The sequence below is a fragment of the Euprymna scolopes genome, chromosome 9 (assembly GCF_053919585.1).
Source record: "Euprymna scolopes isolate OS-2025 chromosome 9, ASM5391958v1, whole genome shotgun sequence".
Lineage (NCBI taxonomy): Eukaryota > Metazoa > Mollusca > Cephalopoda > Sepiida > Sepiolidae > Euprymna > Euprymna scolopes.
In genome coordinates, this window is record NC_136490.1 from 158,288,295 (window position 1) to 158,312,783 (window position 24,489).

The following is a 24,489-nucleotide window of genomic DNA, read 5'->3' on the forward strand; positions in this document are numbered from 1 at the left end:
CTACGCAGCATTTTTAGGAGTCTTTTTATTCTTGTTTCCATTTTGCTTTTCATTCTATTTTTCACAAATTAACTTTTTTAAATATGGGAATTGAAGATAAAATGCTATTGCAATAATTCCATTTTGTCATTAAATTTTTAAATGGAATCAAATCTTTATACAATTACAATTAATTTTTTCAAGTATTGTTGTTTTAATTATAAATTATTTATTTAAAACTATAAAATCACAATTGTCTTAATCATTTTAAAATTATTTATTGAAACCATAAAACCACAACTGTTTTAATTTAAAATTATTTATTGAAACCATAAGACTATAATTGTTTTAATCAATGTAAAATTATTTATTGAAACCATAAAACCACAATTGTTTTAATTAATTAAAAATTATTTATTGAAACCATAAAACTATAATTGTTTTAATCAATGTAAAATTATTTATTGAAACCATAAAACCAATTATTTTAATCAATGTAAAATTATTTATTGAAACCATAAGACCACAATTGTTTTAATCAATTAAAAATTTATTGAAACCATAAAACCAATTATTTTAATCAATTTAAAATTATTTATTGAAATCATAAAATCACAATTGTTTTAATCAATTTAAAATTATTCATTAAAATTATAAAACTACACATTTTTCATCTCTATGTATAAAATTATTGGATGAAAATAGCTTCCAAAACTTTCCATTATTTAACACATGAGAATTTGCCAAGAATTTTAAAACCAGTTTAAATGACTTTTTATTTGGCAGTTTAAATGTTTCCAATTCCTTTCAAATATTAAGTAATGCATTCTTCTAAATAATACTGCTTGATTTTTCGTATAAAAATCAATGGAAATGCAATTATTTTATATAGGTTTTCTTTTTGTTTTTTATAGAAAAAAATGTTATACTGAGTACAAATCAATTTGAAGTTTTATTTACATTTAAAAAAGCATGAGATAACTTTAGTGATATTAAAGGAGGTAGCACACTAAACCTGTTTATTTCAATAGTTAGCATAAACAAGATGCTAGAAACATTCTGTTCAAACAAAATCTGTTTACATTGCAGTTTTTTGGTTATTTTTTCAAATAATTTTTTAGTATATTGAATTCTACTTACTGAACATATTTCTGTAGCTACAAAATAGCTGAGTCGATTGAACCATTGAACATAACTTTCCAAGTTTGATACCATTTTATTACTGTTACAATTCTGAAAAATTGAAAATATTCTATGAAAGCCAAAACATAAAAACACCAAATCGATTACCTCCCTTTGCAGTAAGAATTCCCTCCCTTTGTATTTGCCCCTCGAAATAGTTATCAAGAGATGGTTTTGAGTTATGCTCTGAAGTTCGCCTAATTTTTCTCCTTAAAATGCCCCCCCCCCAAAAAAAAATTTGTAGAATAATCTTTTAAATAAAATAAAAAATTTTTTAAAAAAGCTTGATTACATAATTTCCAATTAGAAATCTTGTATTTAAATAAAATATATCTTATACTGAATAAATGCTGAAATTCTTATAATTCTGTAAATGTTGGTGTTAAAATAAATTACAAATATCGATTTCATTCATTTTAGTAAAAAACATAAAAAATAAAATTAGTTTTAACGTCTTAAAATACTTATTGATAACTCTGTATTAGAAATATAGTCTCCAAATGATTGATCATTTTGACCGGCACTCCAATAGCAAACCTGAGTATAAAAGCAAATAAAAGGATTCCATGGTCATGTGCGAGTTATCATAAAAAATTATTCTATCTTGTCTCTGTCTGGTCCATGTCTAATTAGAATGCAATCCTTTAAGATCAAGGCAACTTATTTTTGTCCCAATGTAAAATAATCTTTTTGGAGTAGCTGGATTTTCCCTCATTTTAAAATCTTTGCCTCCATGAAGAGGCAAGTAAAACAAGGTAAGCAAATAGGATGCAGCAATCTAATCACGGCCAAGTTGGCACTGATGCAGCATGGTGTTCATAGACGTTGCTATTTAGTACTTTTAAGGGAAAAGTCTATCAAGCATGTGTGATGATGTATGGAAATCTTGCCAGTGAAAATTGAGGATATGTGTTGCATGAAGAGAAATGATAAGAAAATTAGATGATGAATGTCTAATGCTAGTGTTCGAAACAGGCTTAGATTTGATGACTTCAGAGAAAGATTTAATCTGCAATATAGAAAAATGTAAATAGACTTTGACGTTATAGTTAGGGTTAGTAAACAATTAGTAATAATTAGGGTAGCAGAATCAGTTAATCGGGGAAAACCAAGGAGAATACGGGATGCAGTAATAAAAATGAAGTTGAAAGAGAAATAAATATCTTTTCAGGTTAATTAGGAATTTCTGGATATTTAAAAACCATCCAAATTTCTAGATATTTAAAAACCATCCAAATTTCTAGATATTTAAAAACCATCCAAATTTCTAGATATTTAAAAACCATCAAAAGTACATCAGTATGTAAAATGGCTGTTAAATTGAATATGATGTGGAGTTCAAATAGTAAATGCCGATAAATAACTATATTTTATTGATACTGTTTGGATAACATTTATGCAAAACATTTTTATTTCTCCTTAACATATTTTCAGCATAATCATGATGATACATCATTTCTCATCAGACAACAAAAGTTAAATGACAATGAGTCTAGTCAGTACCAGATGGGTGACCATTTGGGAATAGTAGCCACTGCATGTGCTCTCCGCTTATCTTGGCATTGTTTCCAGTCAATTTGAATTTTTGCTGCTGGAATAAAACAATGCCAACTCAGGAGAGATGTGGTTGGAGATTACACAATTCTTGCCACAAAAATTTCATGCACAGGCAGCTTTTAACAGTGGATATCCATAGACTGTCAGAGCTGCATAGAACCGCTGTATGACATATATAGAAAACCTTGTTTTTATATTAAACGAGTTGGCTATTTGTGTCTTATTGTAAAATATTAGTATAAAATGGCTATACCCATGTAACATTGGCATTTGGAGAGTAAGGAATGACCTAAAGTATCTCTACTCACAAAGCTTACCCGATATAATTTAGTATAATAAACTAGTAATATTACCTAATTTAATATAATAAACCAGTTAAAACAATACTCAATATAATTTAATGATAAACCAGTAATATTACCCAATATAATAAACCAGTTCTAACAATATTACCCAATATAATAAACCAGTAATAACAATATTACCCAATATAATAAACCAGTAATAACAATATTACCCAATATAATAAACCAGTAATAACAATATTACCCAATATAATAAACCAGTAATAATATTAATATGCAATCAATGAGTAACAAGAGGTATTAATGTTAGTTAGAAATAAGAACGTTCATTGAAATGGAGTAGGTTTACTTTCATGCGGACAAAAAGTAGAAATTTTATAAACTTTTACTTACCCCGTTGTTATCTCTGCTTTCTGAACATGCACAAAAAAATTCTTCAGCTCCAATATGTGAAAACCGATCCTAGTAAAAAAATAATTGTATGAAAATATTACAAATAAAAAAAAAAGCGAAACGCATAAAATATGAAGAAAGAATATTGAAAATAAATCAAAATGTGCAGACAATAAAATTTACAATCAAAGCCTTCCAAATGTAATCCAAACTCTTTAAATGAATGGGGATCATTTGCGGGTGATGTTACTATAAAACTTTATATGATTATAAACATTTTTTCATAGGATTATAAGACTTTGTTTTCTTGTTATAAAAAGCAGTATAGAGTATTACTTTTATATTAAGTATTTTATCCAAGTTAAAATTATATCATGAATGTAAATTACAAAAACTGAGTCACTAAAAAACAAAATTTATACTTACAATTTCGATATTGGTCAGTTGTTGTGCAAGCATCAAGGGATTTGGACACATTTCAATTATGTCAGTCTGCATAAAATAAATTTTATAAAAATATAGAGTTTTTGAAGTATAAGAATGTTACTATCCCTGAAATTTAATGCAGTTAAAATCTGAACTTAAATACAAAACATTTAAAAGCATTTTTTTACTAGAATTTTGAAAGTTAAATTTAATTATTGGTGTAATGTTTGATAATTTAATTATTTGAACCAAATTATAAAATTATAACTATTTAAAGATAATATTCTAATCTGTAAAATTATAGGATGGAAATAGCTTGCAAACAGTCAAAGAATACAACATTCTTCTATTCACCAAGTTAAATGTTTGCAAATTTCTTTCAAATTTCAGAGTCACTTAATAATTCTTTTTCTCTCAACATTAAAATAAGATTAAAATGGCTGACTTATTTCCCAAAAATAAAAAAATAAAAAATGAAATATATTATGATGGATTTGATTTAGTAATTTAATTCTTTTTTTTAGAATAAGCCATCAAATTTACACAAGTTTTACTAAGCTTATTGCATTCTTGATTTCAATAAATAACAGATTATTTGATTAAAACAAAACGTGTAAGTCACAATGAGGTGATAAATACACAAATGCGAAAGTCATACACAATTTTATTAGTATAGCAATTTGCAAACTTTGCAGGTAATTTAAAAGAAGAAACCTCAAGCACATTTAAATACCACAAGAGTTATTTCCCTTCATTCAATAATTTAATGGACGAACTATGAGATAGATCTTACTTTTTCTTTACCCACACACGAAAAGAATACATTGTATTCTGCAGTTAGATTTTATTTTTCAAAAGTTATTTTTTTAAATATCCTGGATAAATCACAAAAAGTTATTAAGAAATAATTCAAGGAACAGATTTGATGTCTTACCGTCGGAATAATTTGGTTTTGGGATTTCTGCATGGATTCTGTGTTCACTTTTGAAATGTAGTCCTCAAATTCCTGGACACATGACAACTACAATATTTAAGGAATAAAATTAATTTAAAAAACAGAATAGAAAACAATCAAAACACACACAGATATATATAAGTATATTTTACATAAATAAAACGATCCATGTTTTTTTAAATTTTATTTAATATCTCTATTCAACTGTTTATTAAGCACTGTTTATATATTAGTGACAAAATATATATATATATATTAATGACAAAATATATATATATTAATGACAATATATATATATAAATGACAAAATATATATATATAAATGACAAAATCTATATATATATAAATGACAAAATCTATATATATTAATGACAAAATCTATATATATTAATGACAAAATCTATATATATTAATGACAAAATCTATATATATTAATGACAAAATCTATATATATTAATGACAAAATCTATATATATTAATGACAAAATCTATATATATTAATGACAAAATCTATATATATTAATGACAAAATCTATATATATTAATGACAAAATCTATATATATTAATGACAAAATGTTTATATATTAATGACAAAATGTTTATATATTAATGACAAAATGTTTATATATTAATGACAAAATGTTTATATATTAATGACAAAATGTTTATATATTAATGACAAAATGTTTATACACCATATTTTGGTTTTATCCTAATGTGTGTGTGTATATAAAAGACTTCCTTCAGTCTTTGACCGATTATGAACACTCACGGTAGGAATGCCTGAGTGTGAAATTTTTGTGGCAGGAGGTGCGCAATATCCAACCACACCTCTCCTGAGTCGACATTGTTAAATACCAGTGGCAAGTGAAGTGGATGTTCAGGACGACTGGAAACAAATGTCGAGATAAGCGGAGAGCACATACAACGCCTAGAATTCCCAAATGGTCACCCATCTGGTATTAGCCAGGCTCATTGTTGCTTAACTTTGGTGATCTGACGAGAACCAGTGTATCAACGTGATTATGCCATATATATATATATATATATATGTATATATATATATATATATATTTTAAATTATTATATTGGAACAAAAGCAATATAATTGTAAGAGTTTTATATAGTATACAAATCCCCTAGGCTAGATAAACATTCAAGAAAAAAAATAGGACTACATTGAAATGTTTAAATTTTAAATATATTCTTGATAGAAATCAAATAGAAATTTAATTTGATATCGAATTTGCTTTTAAATTTTGAAATTTTAAATTTGGAATAAAAATCGGAAAGGTTTAATTTTAAATTTGGAATTAATAGAAATGTTGTTTTTTTTTTAATAATTAAAGTTAGGCTTTAAATATTATAAAATTGTCTTATCTTATAAAAATAGAGTTTTATAATAAAATTTATACATAATAGGTTTTTAAATAGGATGGGTGAAAGAATATAAACATGGTATACGATATACAGAAGAGGAATAAAGTTAAATATAAAGATATAATAAAATAATTTATTATAAATTATGAAATAGATTTCAGAACTTGCAAGATTATCTCACTTAGACTGGTTCATTCAGAAAAGGTTCTGTTTGGGACCGAGAAGTGTTTAAAACTGATAGAATAAAAACATTTTTCATAAAGGACACAATAAACAGTTCAAATATATTAAAATCATATACAACGGAAAATTTTACACATATAAAATTCCTCTTTTTCTTTCAGACATTTTTTTTTAATTTTAATTTATGTGATTTGAATGTGATCTAGTAAGGTATCTATATGATTCCAATTCTGGTTATTAAAACAGATGAGCATTGGCTGAAAAGAGCTTGATATGGGTATTTAAAACGGTGCCCTATTATCAGATTTGAAACTGATGGTACCGATGACTTATCTAAACTTTCTATGAATAAAAATATAAATATATATAGTATAAATTTATTCATTTATACAAACATTATAGGCTATATGATGAAATGCCTCTTTTTTATTTTTTTTTACATAGGAGTCACTACTTATCTAGGCCTGGAGGCTACTTGAGGACAAGGGTTAATGAGTATACAGTAATCAATGCGACAATATCATAGTAATCATTAGTAGTGACCATTTGGTAAATTGGATTACTTAAGGGGATGGCTCATCAAGAATGTTTACGTTGGACTTGAAGACGACCAAATTGTAGCTAGCTTATCAGATCTTAATCCTTTGGACCACTATATACAGTGCGCGTAAAGTATATGAATAAATGGGTTATTTTCACAGTAGCAAGAATATTATTTGACTATGATTCCTATACTTCTGAATTCTCAGCGCATATACTTTCAGTACAAATAAAAAGATGATGAAAGTTGAATACAGCAATTTAAAAATAGAACCATTTTTATAAGTCACTTGATTTTTTTTTTTTTTTTTTTTTTTTTTACAAAATCCCTAAAGAATTAAATACTGAAGATAGAAAGGTGCCACCATTATCAAAAAGTTAGAGATATTTAAGACACACTGATAGCATTACAACAGTCAAATTCATTCAACTAGTACAGCACACCATTAGTGATAATACTAAAAAAATCATGAGATTGATGCCAATAGAACATGGTGTGTCGGAATGAATAATCGGAAATATTGTCCATAAAAATGAAAGCAAATCAGTTAATCAAAATCAGTTCATCAGAGTAATGATCACATGACCATTAACTTTTGGCTTAGCTTTCCAAATCTTAATCCTTTGGACTACTATGTGGAGCTTGTTGAGAAAAAGGTTAATGACAATCCTGAAAGTCAACATTGAGTAATGTCTTACACAACAAACACCCACTAAGTTTTCTTTAAAATAAAAACTTAATTAAAATAAAAATTAATTTAAAAAAAAAAAAAAAAAAAAAAAAATCAACCCCAGACGTATAATACCCAAAATATTAAAAAAAAAAAAAAAAAAAAAAAAAAAGATTTATTAATTGGGGCTCTAATGGACACTTATATCATTCAATATTATCAATGCATGTATTTTTTAATGTTAAGTAAAAAATAAATAAATAAATAAAATAACATTGTTTTCACAGAGTTATTTCCCTTACGTCAACTCAAGTAATAAGAAAAGGATAGAATTTATACGACAGTTTTGCCTCAGGCAATGCTGGATAACACTGCTGGTTTGTTTCAAAGTTTTATATTTGTTATAAATCTGTCTTCAAAAGGTATAATTCACTGTATATATTTAAATATTTATAAGAAATAAAACACCTTTATTAATATCTGCTTTTTCTATTCCCTTATTTCTTGTGTCTATTTAATCAAGATTGAAAGCAAGGTATGTCTACAAGACTATGCACTCAAGCAATTCACAACGTGCATACACACACACTAAAAACTCCCATAAGTTTTCATTGATATAACATTTTCTTTGGAGTAATAATGCTGATGATGTGACCTACAACGCTGTTGTTGTTGTGGCCAGTGCCCATAATGGTTTGAAGATGACCAGCTAAAAAAGTTTTTATAACCTTGTCTTGTAATATTTTTGGTATGGTCGTATTGAATATAATAACAAAGATTTGGATGATTATATCCAGGGTTAATAAGAATGAATTAATCAGATACCGGAATCACTGTAAAAAATATACTGAATCTCTGAATTCTTTATTCAAAGTTTTTATCTTGGCATTAAAAGGAAGGCCACTTCTGATGGTGACTGGATTAATACTACCACCAATTATTGCAAGTAATTTTCTTTTTTCTACAATCGACTTATTTCTTTCGTTTACCATTTTTGCATTATTTTTTTATTACAAGAATATCTCTGCACTCAAGACGTTAAATTTTCACAAGGAGACTGCTGGAAAAATCCCATTCCAATTTCTAACAGATTCTTTCATAGCTTGGAAGCCAAATTTCCTAAAAGATTTTTGGTCCAAAAATGAATTAAATATATTTTGAGTCTTCTATTGCACAAAAAGAGATTCATTTATTGGAGGGGCAGGTGACTAAGAAAATTTTGTGAATTTTCTATAAATAGTTTGGTAAAAAAAAATAAAAGATTGAATGAATAAAAACTAAAAAATTATCAAAATAATATGCACTGAATGAACTATTTTTTTAAAAAAATGATTAAAAAAAAATGATTAAAAAAAAAACTGTTAATACATTTAATCTCAACGAAAAAAAATAAAATCTGTTTCTCACTCGATGTAGTAAATTGTGCATCATAGTTGTGACGTCCTTTCGTAACTCTGGGAAAATATTCACGATCCTGTGTGAAATGTCCTTCAGCGACTTCATCATCAGTTCATCAAGGAAATCATATGCAAAGAGATCTGTCCAATGGCTAAAAAAAAAAAAAAATTTTAAATAAGAATTCAATGAAAATTTCTTTTCTAAATCAGGTTTTACATAAAAAAGTCTCACATGTTTTTAGCATAATTTCAACTTGTTTTCATGTTTATGTTTCAACCTTTATATAATTTCGCTTTTTTCAGGAGGATGTTAGCCATGGGTAACCTAGCAATTTCAAATTTGTTTTCATTCAAATTTTAAGTATCAGTGAATTATTATTCAGTAGCTGTACTTATTCGGAATTGCCTAGGTGGTAGCTTTGTAGGGCAAAGGTCTTTGAAAAAAATATAGATTTTTAATTATTTTTCTCTAGGACACCCATCCAGAGGAAAGTTGATGTCTATGCATGCAAATTAGTAACACTTTAAAAAAAAAAAAAAAAAAAAAAAAAAAACAATATAAGCATGCATGTTTTTCTCTTTTGCAAATCGTTGCTCGAAACATAAGACATTGTGGGCATTTTGAACCTATTACTACGTGTTCATCTATTGTTATACAAATACAACAGCAGAAATATTGTGAGCAGACAACCATCAAAATGGAGGATGGCACATGGAAATAATACAAATCTAATATATAAAAAACTATATGTCTGTCTGTCTGTCTATCCATCTGTCTCCATATTTTCAAACTATCTCTTCCGAAACTAAAAGTTACAGACAAGTGCTAGGAACCTCAAATGATTGGATTTTTCATGGACCATTCTTTTATGTGTCTTTAGTCGATTAAAATAGTTTTTAATTGGACAAAAATTAGTCAAAATTGAAAAAAAAAGTCGTCACACATTTTGTACATTCATCTTAGTTTATTTTTAATCAGTTCAAATGCGTGTCAAGTGGTAACGTCAGCAGCTTTGAATGCAAAAGTTTTGCTTTCGGTGCTAGATGATGCCACCCCAATTTTTGTTTTTACTTTTGGAATCACAACATTATGATAATAAAATCACAACTCTATGATAATAAAATCACGACACTATGATAATAAAATCACAACACTATGATAATAAAATCACAACACTATGATAATAAAATCACAACACTATGATAATAAAATCACAACACTATGATAATAAAATCATAACACTATGATAATAAAATCACAACACTATGATAATAAAATCACAACACTATGATAATAAAATCACGACACTATGATAATAAAATCACGACACTATGATAATAAAATCACGACACTATGATAATAAAATCACAACACTATGATAATAAAATCACGACACTATGATAATAAAATCACGACACTATGATAATAAAATCACGACACTATGATAATAAAATCACGACACTATGATAATAAAATCACAACACTATGATAATAAAATCACAACACTATGATAATAAAATCACAACACTATGATAATAAAATCCGAACAGATTAAAATATTATATTTAAATGTATTTTATGACCGGCCAAAGCTGTCCCCCTCCCCTAGTCTTAAAAATACTGACAAATAGAATGAACCAAATTAATTAATACTGCAATTAACTCAGTGTATTTAAATGAGTGAAGAGAAGGAATAACAGCTCCTTAGACTATCAACTTTATCTCTAGTGCAATGAGGAAGGATCAACTGGAAGATTGAGATGGCATGTCTAATTTTTTGCATTAAACCATTTGTAGTCACACATTTAGCATTCAACTGTTGATATCGTATAACTGAGTAAAACTTTCTAATTTCTCGACTGTCGTCAACCAAAGAATTTTTGCAGATATTGAAAAGATGTTACATCTCCAAGGTATAGAATGCTAAAATAACAATAAAAATCCAAGTTTTATCACACATTCCTAAACGTATCAGTGAAAAATTTGAATTTATTTACAAAAGTAAAATTTTGAAATTGAAAGATATGGAAACATTTGCTGGTTGCTATTGGCTTTCGTTTAAAATTAAGCTTCGTCAACCTCTCTCTAAACTAGTTGAATGCCTCTTCATTCTCTACCCTGAATGTCATAGTAAAAGATGAAAATATGCAAAAAAAAAAAAAAAAAAAAAAAAAAAAGAATTTGACTCTGAAATTGTATCGACAATTTTCCAAAACACAAATAATCAATCAAATAACCCAGCACAAACGATGTCAACTCTATCTTCTCTCTTGCTGAACATTTGCAGTGGTCTCAACACATCACCCCCCCCACCACCACCACCACACACCAAGATAAAGTTTGTATTCTTTTTATCCCAACAAGAATTCTCCCATGCAAAAAGAATGCTCATTTGTACAAGTGAACTCTCGACATTGCACAAAAATAACAAGATCCAATCTTGTAAGCAGAATGTTCTGGGTTCAATTCTAGACAGACAACAACTCAGCACAATCTTTCATATTTTTCTTGCACATCTGCACACGATTGTTACACTAAATATTTAAAATTAATTGATAAAAGTTCTTAACCTAAGCTACACAAATTGATTTCCATTGCTTTAATGCAAATATTTTAATCTAAAATGTATCGATTTTCATAAGTTTATGTTAACATAAAAATTTATTTTATTTTTAATTTAAATTGGAAATTTTACACATTCATTTCTCCATTGTTTGAAACATTCTTCTACAATTTAATGTTTTTGTCTCTTAAGTTCATTACTTAAATTACTTCTGTTGATTTTATTTTTTCCCCCATTTCTGTCATTTTCCAATTTATACTTACTTTTCCCCAAGGTGTCATTCATTTATACCAACTAAAAATCAATTTTTAATTCTATGCAACCAAATTACAAAATTATTCATTTTAAAATTATAAAAAAAATAGTCATATATATTTTAATAAATATTATATAATATTTTAATAAAACAAAAAGATGAAAACATATTTTAAAAAATTATTTAAAAAATGCAGAAAAGATATAAAGCACTTACTTTAGTAAGCGTAAAAGATGATGTCCGAAACGTCCGAGAGATTCCTACAAGATCAAACAACAAAAGCAGAATTAGAAATAAAAATGATCGCATAACTGTCAGATTGCGACAGAAGCACTGAACTTAAGCAAAAAAATTTTATAACGAGTTCCATTTTGAATACTTGTCTTGATTAAACTTTTGGTTTTTATTTAGAATTCAACTTAATTAAAAAAGAAAAATACAGAAAAATTTTTATGATGTATGTACTCATGGAAGAAGATGCCATATTCTAAAGATCACATGAATTGATCAAATAGTTTTTTATATAGAAAATCATTTTACAATGTTTAGCAATTTGACATATAAATTGTATACATCATTAGGCTTATTTTGATCTTGATAGTTCAAATTGAGTTGTCTCCCCCTCATTAATAAAATATTTATAAAAGATGGCAGATCAAAGCTAGTGCCTCGCTATTTTTTTACTTTGAGTGTCGCTGCTTATTAAGGCCCAGAGGTCATGCTAGGATAAGAGTTAATAAGTGTTAGGCAGATGATGACACAACATGATTAGTAATGGTGGAACTTGGGGAATGCTTGATTATTTAAAAGTACAGCTCAACAGAAACCGATTTAAATTAGATTTGAAAATGTGCATGCTATAGTCTTAATCATAAAAAATTATTTTTGTAGTTAAAAAAACTACTTGATAAATTGACATAATTTTTGGAATATGATATTCGTTCCATGACAAGTACATAAAGATTTGTATATAGCTCCTGTATTTTATTTTAAGTTCAATTCTTAATAAAAACATTTTTGCTGTTACTTTTGTAATGTTCATGATTGAATTGTAATCTCATAGCAACTTTTGTGTTGTGCAATTCTTTGTCACCATTTTTATGATGCCTTTTTGTTAAGTTATGTAATAATAACTTGAATGGCCAACATACAAATAAAAAAACTATTTAAGTGAAAAATGCAATAATGCAAGTTGGGTTTGTAATGTATATGGAAAATGACCTAGCTGTACTTGTACAATTATTATACTCCTCAAGGCAAACATTGTTATTGATATGTTATGCTGGTGAGTTCATTGTATAAGAAAGGGGTTGTCAGGAATTTTTTAATTGCCAAGTTGCACATATTACATGAAAAACTTTCAAGAATTCATGCTATACATTAGCTTTATAAATCATTGACTGAATTCTGTCTGCTAGTTGTGAGTCCAATTCCTGATGAAGGAACAAAGATAAAAACGAATTGAGCCAAGATATATAAACCTGAATACGGTTGCTAGGCTGAATATACAAAGTTAGTTCATAAAAGTTCTTAAACTACAAATCACAAATTAATCTTCATTGCTTTACTGAAAAGATTTATTAATAAAATGATTAATAAAAAATGTGTCGATTTCATAATTTTGTTCATATGAACAAAAAAATATTTTTTTTCCTTGAATTTCAATTGGAATTTTTACATATAAAAAACTGAAAGCAATCCAAGCCAGTTTATTAGAGTTTACTTTGAAATTTTTAAAAAGTTATCAATGATGTTAATTGGTGCCTGATGAAGGCCAGAGAACAAAGACTGAAAAGTTGTGAAAATAACAGCCAAAATAAAGATAACAGTTTGAGTGATGAGAATTTAAATTATCATTCCAAAAAAATAATTACAATCATTCCAAAAAAATAATTACAATCATTCCAAAAAAATAATTACAATCATTCCAAAAACATAATTACAATCATTCCAAAAACATAATTACAATCATTCCAAAAAAATAATTACAATCATTCCAAAAAAATAATTACAATCACGGTAATAAATGCCTTTTGCTAAAACCAGAAGAAAAAGCAGAGTTGGATTTTTGTTTTTTCCTTTTTCTGTATTTGTTTGTTCCTTTGCGATGGGCTGGATGGCATTGGGGTCAGAGAGAGGTTTGAAGTGTAACAAACACGGTTCAAACGTAACAGCCATGGTACACAGGTTGAGGAAACAAAACTACCAAAAACTAATCCATTCTGGAGATGCATCCATTCCATCTGCATATTTTATTATGAAAATGCAATTTAAAACTTAAAATGTGGCAGACTTAAGTTATGATGAAAATACCATTTCAATCTTAAACATTTTTACTTGTTTTCTCAAAATCGCAAAACCAGAATGAATTATCCATAGATGAAACAAGTTTCAGTCTTTTTCTTTCCAGAATTTTTTTTTTTTTGGGGGGGGGAGTTCTTTAAGGAAATAGAAAAAGAAAATTCTTGATTGCCAACCAGCAATTTGAAAACACATGCTGATTTTTCATGTTCAGCCATGCAATTACTTTTTTCCTGAACAGCTGCTTAAGAGAAAATTTGATCTCTGAGCAAAAATCGATAATGGCATCGCTTCAGTTTCACTTTTCCTGTCAGGTTTTTTTTTTCATGTCAATAATCACACAACGACAAACAAACAAAAACACCACAGAAGAAATTGGATCCTGTAAACCCGATGGAGTGGGGACTGTGTTCGTGTGTTCATCAATTGTTAACACTACTGCTACTGCTGCTGCAACATGGGTGTGGGATACAAATATGCAATAACAAATTATAATCTTTAGTTCTATTTTATTAAAAAAAACAAAAAAACATCTGCATAATGGACAACATTAAACTATTAAAAAAAAGATGTAAAAAGACCGTTGAAAGAAAAGACATTTTGTAACAGTTGTTTTGTTTTTTGTTTTTCATATATCAGTGTATTAAAACTTCAGGTTTCAACTTACATAAAACATCACGTTTCATGAGATATTGTGTAAGATTATGTGTGCGTGTGGTGATTTCTTATTTGTATTTATTTGCTTCCCTATGAGAGCAAAATATGACACAAAGACCTTTTTATGTGGGGAAAACCAGCTCCCCAAAAACGGGGGACTGACTGCAGACAAAAATACAAAGGGTTTCTAAGGACAAATTAACTTAAGTATAGCACCAGAACAGATACTACACTCAGATCTCAGCCTGAAAGCCAGATTAATGCTTTCTTATTAATTTTTTAAAAATTAATATTAAAAGGTAAGCGACTTTTAGACTAGTCTTTATACAGTGTTTTGTTTAAACTTTATAATTTTTCAATATATATTTTTTTTCATAATGATTGTTTATTATTATTTATTAATACAATATTTTTCGGACTACTGAGTGTCATTTTCATGTTTTGGTTGATGTAACCTCCGTAAGTTTGACCGAAACGTGAAAATAACATTCAAAATATATTGCATTCATTGAATAAAAAAAAATATATATATGTGCTCTTGAACAAGTGATTGAGCACTCTTGTTATTTCACTGAATTCACACACATAATATATATATATATATATATATATATATATATATACTTGGAAGATTCTAACCTTTAAAATAGTGAAAAAAAAAATTAGTTCCAAACTCTTCATTGGAAAACTTGTTTGATGGTAAATCAACCTCTTGCAAACTGTGTGTTATTTCACTTCCAAGATTTTAAGCTAACCCTAATATTATGATCAGGAACATCAGTTGTTTACCATGAAAAACTGTTTTAGGGAATATAAGTTGAAATGTATCGAACTAAAAAACTTTTTTTTTCAAAAGTGTAGAGTTATTATAAGTGAAATCAGAAAAACATCAGAAAAACCACGGATTAATCTACGTTTCAATTATGTTATTTGCTTCATCAACATTTAACAAGATGAATATCATCAAAATGTTGATCAATCCATGACAGGTTTTTCTGATGTTCATATCATCAGATAAATAATAAAGTTGATGTTTAGTTTCAGGTTCAATCCCAACAGAAATTCTTGTTTAATATCAAATTATATTAAGAGATAAATAGATATTAAAAAGCACATTCCAAACGGATAGCTAATAATGCATATTAGAGCCAGGTTTTATGAATAAAGTTGAAGCAAAGTGAATATGTCTCAAATCTATTTGAGATTCAAAAATGCTTAAAGAAATTCATTATCTGGTATGTGTTGTGTTTATCAACTTGAAAAAATAGAGTATCAGTATTTTTATTACCTCAGCAAAATTGAGCCATTGAACACTATGTTCTTCATTGTGTTTCAACAGTGAATCAAAAAGAAAAGATTTCATCGGTCAAAATGTATGAAAAACTATTAGAGTCAAATGATTAAAAAATAAATGGCTATTTTTTTTCCTCCACATGAAGATGTAACAAAGTCAAAAGGTGGAGAGAATCAAGCAAGCACCTCTAAACCAGGAGTACTCTGGCCTATTTCAGCATTTCTTGAGCACTAATCAATAAACTTACTCCGCCAAAAAGATAGGAGGCAAAGACTGAGAGTGTTGACCTGCTAGAACTGTACGGAATTAGAGACATACCTCAATCAATAGAAAACAAGCTATCTCAACAATGGCCTCTAATGTTAGCTATGATATCGAAGGAAAAACTCCTTCCTAATGAATATTCTTGCTCTCTCTTGGCAACCCCTCAGCAGTAGTAGTCATGTTCTGAGTGTGTGCGGAGATGGTCGACAGCGCCGATCCTGGCACTGAACTGCCTTTCCTAGAGTGGGCAGGTTGCTCCATTTCCATTTCGAAGGTTGACTTGCAAGCATTCTTCTCTTCCTCTTCTTGAAATACACGCGTCAGTTCGCCTCGAAGGTGGCTGTGCCTTTGGTGATGGTTTGCCTCGAGGTTTGCCTGTCCTTGGCCTAGATCTCCCATATGTCTGTGATGATGACACACTTCTTCAGGTTCACTTTCAGAAAATTTCTTTATCATTTTTTCTGGTCTCCTCAAATGCACCTTTCTCTTAGCTGCCCATAGAAGAGTTGTTTCGGCAACCGGGAATCCAACATCCTGACAACATGACCTGACCATCTCAACTGGTTCTTATGATGATGACTTTGATGCTGATGGTGTTGGCCTCCTGGAGGACACTGAGGTTGGTGCAATAATCCTCCCATGAGATGTTCAGAATGGTTTGTGTGCAGAGATTGTTCCTAGGATGCACGTATCCAATCTGGCATTTAGAGATGCAAATGATATTTCAAATTCAACCTGACAGACCAATAAATAAATTTAAAATAAAAGATTTACCTTTTTCACTCTGTCAGCCACCAAATTCTGTTGACAAACACACATCTGAAATTGAAAAACAAATTTCTGAAAATTTCATTCAAACGGGTCAAACAATTACGTTTCTAAATTTTTGAGATGAGGATTGGTTATTCGTATTTAGATTTTTCACTCTACTGTTCTCATCTGGAATGTCATCTTCACGTTTTGGTTGATGTAACCTCTGACCTTATGTATGCAAGGATCTGTGGCGCAGTGGTTAATGTACTTGGAAAATTATAAAAGTGATATTCTCCTGAAGATTGAAGGCCCAATTCTAAGTGTGGGTGCGAATTACTTAGAACCTTTATCCAATCATGACTAATGGAATGAGAGCATGTTACCCCCATGAAATAAATAAAGTTGTATTCAAAATTCCATCCAAATTCCCGAGTTTAACAACAAAACCATTTCAGAGTTCAACAAAGTACACCTGAAGAAGGTCGAAGGTCCATCAAAATATTGTGACACTCAAGATGAAAATAGTTATCCAAAAAATCGAAATAATATGAATAGCAAATAATTAAACAGACATACATTGCATGGATAGAAATGACACAAGAATGACATGATAGGTGTGTAATGAATCTTGAAAAGAGGCTTAGATCTGATGATTTCAGAGCAAGATTAAATCTGGACAGTTTGAGGAGATATGTGTGCAAAACAGGAGACTTTCATGATATATATATATTATAGAAACGAACACAGAAAATGATTAAAGTTTATGTAGAGCAGTTGAGGTAGCAGGGTCAGTTGGCAGGAGAAGATTAAGGAAAATATGAGAGGAAATGCTAAAAAAGTAGGATAAATAAAAATCTGGCCCACGATTGCTTGAAAGTCAATGATATCTTAGTTTGGAGTCAATTTATTCAAGCCATCCAATGCATGCCAGCTTTTAAACGAGACATTAAACCACATATGATATTGTCATTCATGCAGCAGAGTTAACCAAAAAATCAAAAACAAACAAAATATACAAAAGTCACTTTTACCAAATGCATTAAAAGTTAATGTTCTACATTAAGTGTGGAAACTGATTATAAGATTTATTATCTTCGAATTTATCTTAAGTCGGGGGGGATCAGGATAAGCTATGAGTAAATCATTTTTATTATTATTCAACAATTTTTTAAGGAATCAAACAGCAACAATAACATTACTGAGGCGACTATAGACAAAATCTTATATTCGGTTTCAGAATTTTAAAACTATGCAGGTCAGTAAAAAAAAAAAAAAAAAAAAAAAAATTTATACATTTCCTAAAAGTTAATTGTGTTGGCAGCTGTGAATTATACTGCATAAATGTCGGCTTATTTCAATACCTTACTGCAGTTTCATAGCAAATGAAATTATCACAAGTGCATCAATAATATCATTTACATCTTCAAACAATTTCAAACTGAGCTGATAATGAATTCTATTAGATTTTGAATTAGATTTGGTTTCCAAATATTCATTTGAAAATATCAAAAAGTTTTTATTTTTAATACAAACTGCTAGAACCTGGTGTCATAATCTTTTCCAGTTAAAATCCTGCATCATTATATGAAATTTAATAACTTATCGAGTGATTTAAAATTGAATTTGTTCTTGTAATTTTTGTTTTGCTTTTGGTGGAAATTGGACATTGTTGATTTGTTTTACAGAATACTTACGACAATTCTGTTTTGAAGATGATCCAAGGTTTTGAGAAATGTTTCATTATATGATTTAAAATAAACACTGCCTTGAAACAGTTATAAACAACTATAATCCCTTCGTGTATACTCTTATTTGGAACAATATATATATATATATATATATATATATATATAATTATACAAAACTACTTTAACATGTAATTTTAGTATGAAGGATTGTAAGGTTCACTATGGGTAGTACAGCATAGTTAAATTAATTTTTTGAGCATAACTGTCACCTGTGTACTGGGCAGTACTGATGTAAATGACATCACAAGAGAAAACAGTTATACCATTAATCAAAACACCCCACGCACAGGTAACAGTCATACAGTAATGAAACAGCATTTTAAATGTAACTGCAATCATCCGTGCACTCTACGCTACACTGAGCACCGTGTGTGGTTTTATTGCAGCAATCATTGTATGATGAATCATACAATTTTTGTTTCAATCATTTACAAAATATAAAGCATATGAAATTAACTAACAATGATACCCAATATTGTATTATGAATAATTCAAGTGTTATATAATAAATGTGCATATAATGTTATATAATAGATGTGCACAAGTTAGCATGTGTGTGTGTGTGTGTCATCATCAAAGGTTTTCTAATGTATAGGTTAAAAAGCATCATTCATACTGATGCCCATCTCCATGCAGCTAGCTGACGAGTTGTATGCATGAAAAACCTCAATCCACACATCCGACAATCATTATTATGAGGACCAACTGTAAAGAACTTCCACACTATGCATGAAAACTATTTGCAGTTGATGTATACATCACACACACACACACACACACACACACACACACTTATAATTACATAATAATTATTCATTTTTATCTACAGACACTAGTGTTTCATGCTTATGCAATCATCAGTGTAGGGTAACAATTCTTGCCAGTCATGAGATTTGAACCCATCCACGAAGCCACCTATATATATAAGAGAAAAGAAATTAAAACTAAGTTTAAATTTACAATCAAAATTTATTGCTCAACTGAATACTCCAAAAAAGCAATTAACAAAATCCTTATTCCGCAGAGTTTCAAAGAATGCTATTCTTGCTATTCTTCTCAGCAGAGGACAGTAAGAAATTAGCAAATTATATTTGTAGCAATGCTAGAATTTGCTAGTTACAGCATTAAATGAAACTGCAATTTATTATAGTCATAAATTGAAAAATGTACATGTCCTTTAAAAAAAAAACAGTAAAAAAGAACAGCATTCTTTTAAACTCCGCAGAATAAGAACTTTGTAAATTGTTTTTTGGAATATTCAGTCAAACAATAAATTTGATTGTAAATTTCAACTTAGTTTTAATTTCTGAAGTTCTACTCTATTATTTGAGTATTGAGCTTTTTTTTTTGGTTGGGATTTAAATATCTATATATAAATACTTGGTATTTATATTAGATCGAAATTTACCATTGCTTATATCAGGTAAACGCTGTATCTCCTTTTATGTCTCCCTCTCATATATATATATATATATATATATATATATATATATATATATATGGATTCTCCCATCGATTTCTACATATGAGTTTAACACAATAATTAAGCTGTCTGAAATATGAACTGATAAGTAGTGATAAAAACAGGAATGCCTTTCGTAAAGGTTTTATCAACTTAAAAGTATACATGTGTTTTCGAGAATCAATATGGCGGAATCCTTAATTCTGGCCAAGAGGAATGACTACGATCCTTTATTTCCGGAAAAGTCAAAGCAATTTATTCTAACATTTTCCCCTTCAACAATACTTAAGTATAGAATTACAAAAGTTAAATTTAGTCTGTTCAGTACTAGGTTAAGAAGTCCTTATATTTACTTGGAAATCGTTGCATTCTGGACGATCTCCGCACTGACTCACAGTGATTTTGGCATGATGATTGGGGTCCGCAAATGCTACGGTTTTATGTAAAAAGTGTCGAGCGTTTCTATAGTGCCATTGTAATCTGTAGCATCGTTTATTATTTCGAATATTGCCACTGAGACTGAATTAATCAAGGTGAAGAGATTTTGTGCATTATTTTCTATTTCCCCGTTGTTTAAAGTGCGTAAGTAATACTCGAACGTCAATTTCCAGTGTTTATAGATTTTTTCCGAATTCGGAGCTGTTGGTTCTACGTTAAATCTGTCCAGCCGCAGTAGTTTGTCCATTTTTTTTTAAGTTGCTAAAATAGAAATGATAAGTAAAGATAAAAGAAGAATAAACAGGAATTCCTTTCGTAAAGGTTTTATCAACTTAAAAGTATACACGGGTTTTCGAGAAATCAATATGGCGGAATCCTTAATTCCGGCCAAGGGGAATAACTACGATCCTTTATTTCCGGAAAAGTCAAAGCAATTTATTCAAACAAAATACACAGAGGAATCGTTTATTGAATAAATCTATACAAAAAATGCAGACAAAAATGGTACATATTTAATGAAATGTGTCCATATACACACGTGTACGTGTGCCGTGCACAGACAGTTTTTATGTGGTATGATAAGCGAATACTTCAAGCTGAGATGCAACGATCATACTTTCTGTGCCATTTGCAAAACCTACAAAAGGCAAAAAAAAAAAAAAAGAAATACTAATATGTTTTACCAGCTTCCTAGAGAACTCTATTCTTTTACAAATTACTACGCTTGTGTTTTCATGCTAATCTACAGATATACGTATATATACATCTGTTCATAAATTTATTGTTTAAATCTAGTAGGAACCTGAAAATATTTCCATTGCAAATGCAACTACAAAATACAACATTTCCCTCCAATGTCAAATCTTAATGACTTACCTGACAAACTTGGGAAAAAAGAGCTTGAGGCTTTATAAATAGTCTTGAACCAAGAAGGAATGCAAAAACATAAGTTCTCTGTAAAAATAAATAAATAAATTCAATTAAGTTTTTTACAAAGTCACATATATACATACATAGCACCTTTAAATATATTTAACTGAAGCTTTGCTCTTTTAGACTCTGGTCTATTACTTTCTATAATATATAAGTAAATATACTTTTTTTATTTGTTTTACATAAGCATTAAAATGTCGCTACATATTCATGAGCATGTTTCCGTCAGCCAGTTACAAGTGACTAGTTACTTGTAACTGGCTGACAAAAACATTTGCCCAACTTCAGTATTGAGCAGTCTTGCATTAACCTTGTTAAAACTTTATTGGTTGCTTTACCTCTGAAAAATATTACCCTGGAATTTATATATTTATATATATATATATATATATGTATGGATTAAAAATTAATTCGAAAAATAAATGTGTATATCTTTTTTCTATTTCTTATGTGTTGACGTGTAGGAATACAAAAAGTCTTTTGAAAAAAACAAAACAAAAAAAAACCGAAAATGTTTCTTTCCAAAGCTCATAATTTTTGACCGATCCTTCAGTCTTCTTCAGTATATAATTATATATAATTACGAAGATAAATATTATTTTAACCTAAGAACATACTAAAATAAGAAGCTCACTATACCAGATACAGCAATTAAAGAAATAGGAAAAATTGATGAAAAATAAAATTGAATAAATTACATTTATTGACTTTTTACAATAATCCCTTCACACCTACGATGGCATTCACCTCATTGTGAATAATATTTTAAATGCTTATATATATATATATATATATATATATATATATATATAAATTATTTCTTTAACTGTAACACATATTTCATGTATACATGTATATGATACAATACTTCAGTGCTCAATATGCAAGTAGATCTCAGCAATACTTTATCAAATACATTTATGGCAATAAACTACAGAGGCATACGTGTTTCATCCCATAGAGAACCATCAGGCTAATGTGCAGACGCTCTTGTGTAGTTTAGTTGCTAAAAATATATTTTCATACTTTACTGATATTTAATTTAGCGTTTCAGTATCCTGTTTCACCAGGAACACTTTGATTTATTCATTTTAGGTTTTATTCATTTAATTTGATCTTCAGCTGTTTTAATTAGTTTTTTATTCATTATGTTAATACTATTTAATTAGATTTTTAATGCCTTTGTTTCTTTTTGAAAGTATCCAAGATATTAGAACTAATTTTATTACTTCATGCAATTATTTTTTGTGTATTACAGTGTTGGAAGCTAGAATTTTTCAGTGATTGTAATTTTTGTTGGAGTTACATGGCATTTAATAGCATTCTTTTTTTTTTTAAATAAGTGATGTGTGAGATGGTTGGAATAAGCCATTGTATGTAGTATATTGTTAGCGTTTGCAGTTAGAGAATTTTTTTTTTTTTTTTTTTTTACACGGTGGGCACCACTTATCAAGGCCCGGAAGCCACTCAGGGATTTTTTCACACTAAAAAAAAAAAAAAGACATTTCCACTTTGAATGTAAGGGACAACTATTTGGGATCATGTTTAACAGGGGATTCTGAGAAGTTAACCAGAGAGATTCAGGGAAGCAGGAAACAGGGAGAGAATTCCAAAGTCTAGCAGTCCAACAGAAGAAACTATTCGAGTAGAAAACTTTTTGACATTTAGGGACCTCAACAGTGAAGGGGTGGAATTTTGCTGCTTGTCAGATTGGTCAGGAGGATACAAATGCTATGAGTTCAGAGAACATTAAAGTACTTTTAAAACAGGTACAGAGATGCAACATTGCAGTGATGGGACAGAGGTTTGGAGCTTAACCGATAGTACGGGACCTATTAGATTTTTCAGAGTGTGGGGGCAGTGTTATATTTTATTAGGTTAGATGTTTTAAATTTGGTATAATAGTTCAATTTTCAGGGGTTTGGGAGGAGGTTTAATTTCTTATAGCTTGTTTGTCTAATTTGCAGTTGCTACGTATTTGTTTTGTATAGTATATGGAAGGAAATATGTAAAGTCTTGATTTGCAACTATTTTTTTCCCTTTTTTTTTTGAGGTGGGCTACATAAAATAAATGTTAATTACACTTATTTTGCACAAAATTTAAACAAGGAAAATTTATTTGCATTATGTGTTAGCTGCAAGAGTAAATTTAAAATTTCTACACCATTTTGACAATTGTACATGCTCATATTTTTTATCCTAAATAATCCTATATATATATATATATATATATATATATATATATATATATATATATATTATGGCAGTAGAGTTTAGTTTCCTAGAATTACATCCAATGAAACAACATGTGTCTATCAAAAAGTGCTCAATGAGAAAACAGAGCAGGTATATTAAATTTATTTATATTATGCAAACATTGACGGCTACATATGTGCATACATGTTTCTGTAATCACCCGTTATTGCGGAGATTACATCTTCAGGTCAAGAATTACTCTGCAAAAATGTTTTTATCCTAAACATACATACATTTTTCAAGGGTAATACTTGGCCTGAAGACGTAATCTCCCCAATAATGGGTGATTACAGAAACATGTATGCACGTATGTAGCCATCAATGTTTGTATAAATAAATTTAATATAACATAAAGCTGAACCTGTGTGTGTGTATGTGTGTGTGTCTGGTCACGAATAGGCTCCTATATGGTTGACTATTTTAAAAAACTGATTACATATAATGATAGAAGATGTATCGAGGATCAGGAATGGGTATGTTTGATCTGGCAGAATGGTGCTTCATAAAAATTGTGGGGTCTGCGTTCGCGCCTGGTCCACAAAGTATGGAAATAAAAAAATGGAAATAAAAAAATGAAAAAAAAAAAAATGAAAA

The 24,489-nt window shown here is 28.9% G+C and overlaps 1 protein-coding gene across 1 annotated transcript in view; it reads right to left on the bottom strand.

Annotated features, from left to right (window-relative positions):
- Positions 1 to 24,489, bottom strand: part of LOC145284943 (ras-GEF domain-containing family member 1B-like) — a 102,214-nt gene that overhangs the window by 17,178 nt on the left and 60,547 nt on the right. Inside the window, exons 4-11 of the mRNA XM_080134041.1 lie at positions 21,583 to 21,660; positions 17,080 to 17,124; positions 12,006 to 12,049; positions 8,980 to 9,121; positions 4,777 to 4,863; positions 3,843 to 3,908; positions 3,417 to 3,485; positions 1,120 to 1,212 (exon numbers count right to left, since the gene is read on the bottom strand). Of these exons, the coding sequence (XP_079990167.1) occupies positions 1,120 to 1,212; positions 3,417 to 3,485; positions 3,843 to 3,908; positions 4,777 to 4,863; positions 8,980 to 9,121; positions 12,006 to 12,049; positions 17,080 to 17,124; positions 21,583 to 21,660 (624 nt within the window). The remainder of the gene's footprint in view (positions 1 to 1,119; positions 1,213 to 3,416; positions 3,486 to 3,842; positions 3,909 to 4,776; positions 4,864 to 8,979; positions 9,122 to 12,005; positions 12,050 to 17,079; positions 17,125 to 21,582; positions 21,661 to 24,489) is intronic.